This window comes from Sorex fumeus, unplaced genomic scaffold (assembly GCF_029834395.1).
Source record: "Sorex fumeus unplaced genomic scaffold, SorFum_2.1 ptg000122l, whole genome shotgun sequence".
Taxonomy (NCBI): domain Eukaryota; kingdom Metazoa; phylum Chordata; class Mammalia; order Eulipotyphla; family Soricidae; genus Sorex; species Sorex fumeus.
The window spans coordinates 39,374,755-39,384,928 of record NW_026606179.1 but is presented as its reverse complement, the minus strand read 5'-3'; the positions used below and the strand labels follow the sequence as shown (position 1 = coordinate 39,384,928).

General features: G+C 55.6%; 1 protein-coding gene across 1 annotated transcript; it reads right to left on the bottom strand.

Annotated features, from left to right (window-relative positions):
• Window positions 1-4,055: 4,055 nt before the first annotated feature.
• On the bottom strand, window positions 4,056-8,625 carry LOC130043691 (C-C motif chemokine 22-like). Its single transcript, XM_056136110.1, has 3 exons — window positions 8,553-8,625; window positions 7,537-7,660; window positions 4,056-4,158 (listed from the first exon to the last, which is right to left on the bottom strand). The coding sequence occupies exons 1-3, from the start codon at window positions 8,623-8,625 to the stop codon at window positions 4,056-4,058; spliced, it is 300 nt and encodes a 99-aa protein (XP_055992085.1).
• Window positions 8,626-10,174: the final 1,549 nt, after the last annotated feature.

Here is a 10,174-nt window from a genome sequence, read left to right as displayed (position 1 = left end):
CTGTCATTCAGACCCCTCTAAGTTTCATACAATCTTTCATTCTTACATGACTGGCTTATTTCAGTTAGTATCATCCTTCAAAGTTCAGCCCCTGTTAGAGTCTATTTCAGAATTTTCTTTTCTTTTAATAGTCTGGAGAGATCACATTGGTTTATTCATTCTGCTCAGATACTTGGTTCTTTGTACCCTCTGAGTGTGGGAGAATGAAGACTCAAAGCTATTTTTTGGTACTCTCTTCTTCCAGTTCTTTGGGGGGTAGCACTGTAGCACTGTCCTCCTGTTGTTCATGGATTTGCTGGAGTGGTCCCAGTAACGTCTCCATTGTGAGACTTTGTTGTTACTGTGTTTCGCACATGGAATACATCACGGGTAGCTTGCCAGGCTTTGCCATGCGAGCGAGCGAGATACTCTCAGTAGCTTGCCGGGTTTTCAGAGAGGGGCTGAGGAATCGAACTCGGGTCGGCTGGGCCAAAAAAAAAGGAAAGAAAAATAAGAGAAGAGTGAAAAATATGAAAGCATGACTCCCTATGATGGCAGCAGTAGGGGCTTCAGAATGGGAATAACTTGTGTAACAACAGAAGTGTTTGATTTTATGTGTTGAAGGGGAATTCTTTTCACCCAAAGGGTGCTCTGCCTTCAGTGCTTGCTATAGGGATTCCAGTCAAGGGGTATGGAATTGAAGGACAGCTTCACCTATGGGGGGAAGATGTCCAGAAATGGGATTGTTAGACCCCAGCCTAAATCTCCTTTGCATGTTTTAAGGAACTGTCCTTCAGATTCCCAGAACACCCTCATGTTTACATTCCTATCAATCACCCTGGCACTGGGGCTCCACCTTCTTCACACTCTGGCCACCCCTGACACCCAACAATGTCCATCCTAGTGGGTGCCCGGTGACCCGCACGGGACCTGCTGTACATGCTCCACTGAGCTGGGAGGTCAACTCACACCTTTCTTCGAGCTTATTGGCCACTGAATGTCTTCTCAGGCCAGCTGTGCGGTGGCTGGACCTCCCGTCCCAGCTCTTCTCGTGGGGTTCCACTAACCGTGTTCACAGAGAGGGGCTTTCATCACTCCCTCTCCACACAGGGGGAAACTGAGGCTCCAAGGCAATAGGTTCTCCCAGCAGGTGAGGCTGCCTACTCCCTGTCCTGTGCCCTTCCACAGCTCCCGTGCCACGTTCTTGGACAGCTGGTGCCGCCGAGCCAGACTGGACGGGGAGTGTCGAGTCTGAACAGAAAACATCAGTGTTTGTTAATATTAATATTATTAAAAGGCCCAATCCAGAAGAACAAAAGCAACCAGTGTTGGCGCAGATGTGGTAAGAAAGTGACCCTCCTTCACTGCTGGTGGGAATGCTGACTGGTTCAGCCCTTTTGGAAAACCGTATGGACAATTCTCAAAAAATTAGAGATTGAGCTCCCATTTGACCCAGCAATACCACTCCTGGGAATATATCCCAGAGAGGCAAAAAAGTATAGTCGAAATGACATCTGCACGTCTATGTTCATTGCTGCACTGTTCACAATAGCCAAAATCTGGAAAAACCCTAGTGCCCGAGAACAGATGACTGGTTAATGAAACTTTGGTTACATCTACACAGTGGAGTACTATGTAGCTATTAGAAAAGATGAAGTCATGAAATTTACATACAAGTGGTACTACATGGAAAGTATTATGCTAAGCGAAATGAGTCAGAAAGGGAGGGACAGAAACAGAAAGATTGCATTCATCTGAGGAACATAAACTAACAAAATAGGAGACTAACACCCAAGAAGAGCCAAGATAAGTACCAGGAGGTTCACTCCATGGCTTGGAGGCCAGCCGCACATGCTAGGGGAAAAGGCAGCTCAGATAGAGAAGGGAGCACCAAGCAAAGGGTGTTCAGAGGATCCTCCCAGAGTGGGAGATGCATGCTGAAAGTAGACAATAGACTACTATAGACTATAGAAAATGATTGCCACTCAATGCCTCTTTTGCAAACCACAACACCCATAAGGAGAGAGAGAACAAAAGGGAATGCCCTGCCACAGAGGTGTGGGATCGGGGGGTGGGGGGTGGGAGGGATACTGGGATCCGTGGTGGTGGGAAATGGGCACTGGTGGAGGGATGGGTATTTGATCATTGTATAATTGAAACCCAAGCACAAAAATTTGTAGGTCTACAACTGTACCTCATGGTGTTTCACTAGTAAAAATTAAAAAAATATATTATTAATAAACAGGGTTTTTCAGAAGCAGATGAGCATGTTGCAGGCAGAGTGGAGAGAGCATTCCCGGGAGAGTCATATTCTCTCTCTCTCTCTCTCTCTCTCTCTCTCTCTCTCTGTATTCGACCCACACCTGGCGATGCTCAGGGCTTCCTCCTGGCTCTGCACTCAGGTATTACTCCTGGCAGTGCTGGTGTACTATGGCTCTGGCTGCTGAAACAGGCTCTTGAAGATGGATGTGAACGTGGGGCAGAGACCGAGGGGGCTGAGACGTTCCTGGAATGAGGAAATGGAGACACACCAGAGCACTGGGTTGTTCCTTGCTCTGGCACGGTGAGCTGTAACCAGGACCTTTGGATGCGGTTGCCTGGACGACCCCGGGGGTGGAGGGCTCAGGATCAAGTGAAGCAGTTGCTCCCCAAACTCCTCTTCCCCCTGGACACCAGGAGCAGTTCCCAGCCTCCCCTGCACTCAGAGCGGCCACGTGACCAAGTTGTGTCAAGGGTGCACGGGTCAATGAGATGAGCACCTTCCCCTTCCGGCCCCCACCCCAAGCTCCTGTTCTCTTTCTCCGCCTGCTGGAAGATGGACAGGACCAGGAGGGCAGGGCATGAGCTGGGCAGCCTGGCTCCGTAGAGGACTGGCCCGGAGGTCATCCCCTGACCAGGAACGTGGAAGATCTCCCCAGGAGGAGGCACAGACGGGGTGGGCCCAAGCCACAGAGACCAGGTGGGGTCTCTGCAGCCCGATTCCCTCCCCTTGTCCTTCTGGCCCCCCTTGAAAGGACCAGGTGGGGTGGTTAGTGGATGAGGAGTGGCTGACGAGGGAGGAGGCTCTAGACCTGCCGGGGAAGGAGCGAGGGGCAGTGGGCCGATGTCTGGGCTTCCTGTTCCCACCACACAACCGTTTCCTCATTTCCCAGGCCTGTCCCCACTCCCGGAACCCCCGGCCAGCCTGCTCACAAGTTTGTGTCCAGGCGTCCCTCGAGGGAGAACGAATCACAGTGTCCAGGGGTGGGAAGGTTGCAGAGCCAAAGGCAAGTTTGGGCCACTTTTTTTTAAAAAAGAATTTATTGAATCTCCATGAGACACACAGTTACAAAGTTGTTCATGATTGGGCTTCAGTCATACAATGTTCCAACACCCGTCCCTTCACCAGTGTACATTTCCCACCACCAGTGTCCCCAGTTTCCCTTCCGTCACCCCTACGCCCCACTCCCCCAGCCTGCCTCTCTGTCTCTCTGTCTCTCTCTCTCTTCCCCCGATTTCTCCCCTTTTAGGTATTTAGGTACTGTGACCTGCAGTACTGTGACGGAAAGGCCGTCACACGTCTCACTTTACCTCCTTCTAGCACAGTTCTTGTCCAGAGTGATCATTCCCATAGTGGTCCCTCCTCTCTCCTCACTGCACACGCGTCCTTCGCCCCCTTTTAAGCTTTTGGCTACAGACCGGAATAATCCCAGGACTGACGCTGTTGGTGTGTGGTGGTCAGATGTGCAGTGTGTCAGGAGCAAGCCGTGCAGGGGCCGGGGATGGGGCTGCACAGAAAGGTCTTGGGGAGCTGGGAGCTGGGGACCCCATGCAGGAGGGGAGATGAGGCGGGTCTGGGGCCAGATCTGAAGGGCTGCGGGGAGCCGGGGAGGAAGGGAGTGATGGCCCAGGACTCGTCGGACCCTCCAGCTGCAGGGGTTGGGGGAACAGAGCGTGCTGGAGGGGGGTTGAGGTGTCAGTGTGGAGGCGTGAATGGGAGCCACAGCTGCAGGGACGGAGACTAGTGTCACGGAACAGCGGCCATGGCAGGAGGGGGGGGATCCGTGAGCTTCGGTCAGGGGGAGCCAGTCCCTGTCTCAGACCGGCATCTTTCCTCCCCTGCCCAACTTCCGGATGATCCTCTTCACCCAGGCCTGGCTGGGGTCCGCGCAGATCTCCAGGTTCTTGACGGTCAGTAAGCTGCAGGGTGGGATGCCAGGAGGTCAGTGCACAGCCTGAGCCCACAGTGGATTACCCACCCGCCCCCAGAGCTTGCCAAGTGGGAGCTTCCTACTGTGTGCAGAGACAGCTGCCCAGGGAGTGGTTAGCACCCAGGAAGCACCTACAGTGTGCAGGGTACCTGTGAGATAGAGCAGGTACTTGTACGGGGACAGAACGATTGTACGTACAGCAGGGAGGATGCTTGCCTTGCATGCAGCTGACCCGGGTTCAATCCCCGGCATCACATAGGGTCCCCCGAACCCTGCCAGGAGGGATCCCTGAGTGTGGGAAGCTGGCCCTTTAACTGACCAAGGGCCTACGTGCCTGTGCTATGTATGGTTATCTTGGCCTATGCGACCCTGAACAAGCGGGTCCTGACTAGTGCAAATCTGGTACTGCGTCTGCTCTGACCGCAGCCTATGAGCTATGTATGGTTGTCTAAAGGAAAACATTTGTCACAGCTAGCCCAAGAATAAGAAGTAACTGACACTGACTAATCAAGCACATGAAACATGTAGTTTCTGTAACTCTCCTAACAATATATGATATGACCTAGTGATGTAATTGCCTTCTGTGATGTAAGCATAGTCTCCTGCATCGCAAAGTATATAATACCCCTGCTGCCCTGAATAAAGTTCTGTCCTGTCCTGTCCTGTCCTGTCCTGTCTCTTTATCTCTGTTTCTAAACTGCACTCTGTCTCTTGTGTCTTGTGTCTTCATTCGGTTGGTCCCTCCTTGCACCTACGGATCCTAGGGCCACCTCCACGGGCCGGAGTGTGGTCTGGCGGGCCCCCCGCACCTGAGCACAGAACAGGAATAAGCCTGAAGCACAGTTGGGTATGCACTCCCCCCTCCAAAAAAGAAAAATTAAAAGTATGTTCCTACTAAAGCATGCAAACATGTTTCTCCAGGACTTCTGGGACCCCTCAGCCCCAGCCTTGAGACCCAGGCCCAGCCAGGGATGAGGAGGCTGCAGAAGCTTGTGACTAAAATTGGCGTCACCTTGGGAGAGGCACCAGTGTGAGTTCTGGAAGCAGCTCATCTGTGGAAGCTCTACCTTGGGCTGAGGACGGCAACCCAGTGGACTGGAGGGGGCGCTCTAAGTGGGGGTGGCCTGACCTCCATCCTCAGCACTGCAGGACCCCCCAACACCACCCAGGAAGAGCCCCCCAAGCACTGCCGGATGTGGACCACAAAGCAAAAATAAATAAGTAAAGTACTCCCTCTGCACGTGCCGAGCAGGAGCAAGACCCCGAGTTCTATCCCTGGGCATGGGCAGTGTGCCCCTGGGGGCCCCGAGCACTGTGAGACAGAGTCCACCCAGTGAGCGCACCCCTCCACCCCCCGGGCTGCTCCCAGTCTTGTGTCTGTAAGTGCCGTTGGCCCAGATGCTGAGGGCTTTGCTGAGCAGCGGAGGCGGCCTCAGAAACAGAAGCTCTCAGAGCAGAGCAGGCCACGGCAGCTGGAGAAGCCCAAGAATTGTACCAAGAGCCGGCCTGCACCTTTCATGCGGTTTCCCTGCTAATGGTCCTGATATGGCCCGGTTCCTCCAGCTGGAGGCACCGAGATGCCTGCACATGCAGCTGATAAGACCTACCTCTCAGTGTGGCTGCGAGCAGGGCACTGGGCGGGCCGTGTGTGTGTGTGTGTGTGTGTGTGTGTGTGTGTGTGTGTGTGTGTATCTTTGGGATGTGCCCCCTCCTGCCCTTCCAAGAGACCGGGGCACCCGGGCTTGCAGGAGGCCCAGCCCAAGGCCCTGTAGAATTGTGGGTCAGGCTTTGACCTTGTTCCCGCTGCAGCCAACAGTAAGCTGGCCCCTGGGAGGGTCGGGGGGGGGGGCTTGGCCATGTCACCATGAGCACTGGGGGCTCCAAGCTGGTTGGGAGGCAGACCGCCCCCTAAAAACACCTCCACTCCTGTTCTGACTCTCAAGAGCCTTCCCTGGGGCTTAGGAGATTCTGGCTCCCATGAGCCCCTCTCCCTCCCGGAGATCACCGGGGGAACAAAAAGAACAAAGAAGGCAGCAATATCCATGCTGAGCCTCCATCTCCCCTTTCACTTTCTTACATTCTTTCTAGAGAGTCTTCCACCTACAGACTTAACCACATCCGTGTCTTTGCCTCTCCCTGAGCATCTGGTAGGTGCTGGGCATGGAGTGTGGCCCTTTTACTTGCTCTGACAGTGCCCTGTGATTCTCAAGGAATCCTAAGACCCCTTGGAATCCACTTGCTCCCTTGTGAAAAGGGGGCTTGGTCAGACCTTCTGGGGGGCCCTCTGCCGGGACTCAATGACCAGCCAAGCCCTTGCAACCAAGCGCAAGCGAGTGAGCCATAAATGACCATAAGTGAATGAAGGAGAGAGAGCACAGCGGGGAGGGTGCTGGCCTGACTGTGGCTGACCCAGGTTCGATTCCCAGTGTCCCTAAGCACAGAGCCAGGATTAAGCCCAAAACAAAACAAACAAGCAAGCAAACAAACAAAAAAAAAAAGAAATGGAGGTGACTCCTCCTGTTCTAACCGACAGTGAAACTGAGGCTCCGGGAGGAAGTGACCAGAACCACGGAGGGCCTCCTGCCATCCTGCTTTGCCCTCCACCACAGAAGCCTCTGAATGGGAGTGAGGGGAGGGAGGTGAAGAGAGACCCAAAGAGCTCCAGAGTGGGGATGGAGCGATAGCACAGCGGGTAGGGCTTTTGCCTTGCACGCAACTGACCCGGGTTCGATTCCCAGCATCCCATATGGTCCCCCGAGCACCACCAGGAGTGATTCCTGAGTGCATGAGCCAGGAGTAACCCCTGTGCATTGCCGGGTGTGACCAAAAAAAAAAAATAAATAAATGCTCCAGAGGGAAACCTGGCTCCCCTGTGTCTGTCAGGCCGTGCAGACAGGAGCCCTGGAGAGGCCGGGCCTGGTCTCAGGGCCAGGAGCAGGCACGGGCTCTGGGTGGGAGAGGAGGTGAGGAAATGAGAGAAAGACGCCAAGAGGCCTTCTGCATGGCCATAGCTGCTCATGGGTCTATCTCTGAGAGTCACAGTGGGCGCCAGGCACGAGCCCTCGGACAGCCCAGGACTCTGCCGCTGGGTCACCCGCCGGGCCTGGGGAGAGGCAGCTGATTCCCACAGTGCCAGGCACGGAGGGGGCTGGGCTGCTCTTACAGGGGCATCTTGGCTCGCCGGGTGACTCACGGCACAATCTGCGCCCTCTGCCCCAGCACCGCACACCGTCAGGCCCACGAGGGCTGGCACCCAGCACAGGTTTGCTAACCTGGCCCAGCGCCACCTGGATGACTGTGAGTGTTTCTCCTGGGGCGTGGTACATTCCTGATGCCACCCACCCCGGCACCCCAGCACCCCACTCACACCACGCCAGGCCTCCGGCAGGAGAGGGAAGTCCAGTAGAAGTCCTTCACGGCGACCAAGGGCAGCGGGCGGCGGGTGTAGGCCCTGCAGCAGGTGCTGTCCTCCACATTGGCGGCGTAGGGGCCTGGGGGAGAGGGGTGCTCAGGGGCAGGGCCACCGAGACCTTCCCTGCAGCCCCCGCCACCCCTGCCTGCCAGAGCTGTGACCAACTTGGGCTCCATAGTGTCCTGACCCTGAGATCCCCACTCCCCGGTCCCCGGAGGATGCAGCGTCCCACTCTGTGGCCAGCTCTGTGGCCGGGGACTCAGGCTCCCGCACCATCAAGGCCACCCAGAGTTTCCGATGGGAGCGGACAACCGCCACCCCAGAGGGTGTGTTCGGTGGAGGTGCCAGGAGTTCTAGAAGGTTCTTTCAGCTCCAATTCTGCCTGTGTGGGTAGAGTCCTGCCCTACAGGGGCTGAGCTGGACCCCTGGGCTCTGCCTAGAATGGGTCAGCTACCCTCTCTGAGAGCAGCTTCTGGTTCTGACTGGAGTCCTCTGGGGATGTCAAGGCAGGGAAAACAGGCAGGAACCCCAATAGCAAAGAGCGATCGCTCCTCACAGCTGCTGACTCCCGGCTCCATCACCTGGCTCAGGGCCAGGGCTTTTACAGGGGACGAGAGCCCAATGCTGAGGGCAGGTCCTGGGCAAAGGTGGGGTGATGGAAGGGCAGGTCCTGCTTCCCAGGAAAGCCTCTGTCCCCAGCTCCTGCCTCTAACCATCAGCGCCAGTCCCGCTTGGTGCCTCCTTTTCACCAGTGCCCTATGTGCGGATTTCCTAGAGTTGGGGACCCCGGCCAGATCCACCCTAGTTCCAATCAATCTGAGACACAGCCGAGAGAGGCCCTGAGTCTTCAAAATGCCCCTTGAACAGGTCAGTAAACCGAGGCCCAGAGAAACGACGTGACAAAGCCAAGAACTAGCTGTTGGCTTTCCCCAGCCAGGAAGACCCCCAAGCCTCCCTCTCCCCACTCTCACCAGCCTCAGTCACTCCAAGGACCACAGCGAGGAGGGCCAAGGTGGCCAGGAGCCAGGTGTGCTGAGTGGCCATGTTCCGACAGAGGTTCCCGAGGCTGATGTCTTTCAGCTGATGTGCCAGGGCTGATGTCCCAGAGCTCCAGTGGCTGCAATGTTCGGAGGTGGCAGGACGGTCCCGTATTTAAGGGCTTGTCGTAGGCTTCTGCGCCTCTTAGTCACCGGTGAGGCCAGAACCTCTGACATTCAAGTTCTGAAATGAGAACTCCCACTTCCTCCACTCAGGAGGAAATTCTCTGTGGCCAGGAACCACTCACAGGGGGACCCCACGTTTGGGTCCCTGGAGGCTGCAGAAATCCCCCCCACTCGGCCCCGGTGCTGGGCCTCTTGGCTGCCTGCGCCCTGGCTCTGCTTACCCTACAGCCCTGGCCGTGTCTCTGGAAAACTAGGGGATCCCTTCCCGTCTTGCAAGTGGGGTGGTGGTGTAGAGGCTGATTTTACCCCCATCCTTCTATCCCTAGGTGGCCAGTTGTGATGACTCGGCTCCCCCTGGCTTGATGGTGACTTTCCCAGGGGCTGGACATGCTCGTTATCTGCATGTGTGTTTGTGGGGGGGGAGATGTCGCCTGCGGTAGGGCAGGGGATCCCCCTAAGGGGAGCTGCTGGTGCACCAGGCTTGGTGCAGGAGGGCGGCACTGGGGGTCATAGCCCCAAGCTCACAACCAGGCACTTTGCCACTGAGCCATTGCCTGGAGCCTGGGGCTGACTCAGTGATTAGTGGGAACAAGAGCCAGTAGGAAAACAGCCTAAGGTCTCCGCTGGAACTGAGGCCCGTCTGGGACCCCAGAGATGTTTCCCTTCAGGGACCATCCCTTGGGTACGATTCTGATTCTTGGCCCATCACCAGCCTGTGCTGGGGCTGCCAGCTCCCAGGTCTCTCTGTCTTTGTGAACTTCCACTTGGCCCATCCACCCCCCTTCCCAGAACCTCCCAGTGCTTCCCGGACTCCCTTCTCCATCTGTCAGCTGTGGCACCAATTCTGGTCCCCAACTCTCTCTTTCAACTCTCTCTCGGACTGGTCTTCTTGTTCTCCTGCTCTTTCTCCTCCTCCTCCTCCTCCTCCTCCTCCTCCTCCTCCTCCTCCTTCTCCTTCTCCTCCTCCTCCTCCTTCTCCTCCTCCTCCTCCTCCTTCTTTTTACATGAAATAGGTAAGACCTACACATGTAAATGCTCCCCTTACACTTCGTGTAAACTCTGTAGTTTACAGAGTTGTTCATGATGATTTGTTACAGCATTCAATATTCAACAAGATCCGTCCCCCTTCTCTCCAAGTCCCTGTCCAGGTCACCTCCCTTGGGGCTTGGTCTCAGAGCGCTCCACTCCCTCCTCCCTCTCTGCTGAGTGCTGGCCAGGATCAAAATGATGCTCTTCTCTCTCATTTTGGAATATAAAGTAACAGAATGGGAGACCAACACCCAAGGTTAGTATAGCGATAAGGGCCAGGAGGATCACTCCATGGCTTGGAAGTCGGCCTCACATGCTGGGAGAAAAGGCAGCTGAGATAGAGAAGGGACCACTGTAAATGATGCTTGGAGGGCTCGCTCCGGGATGCGAGATGTGTGCTG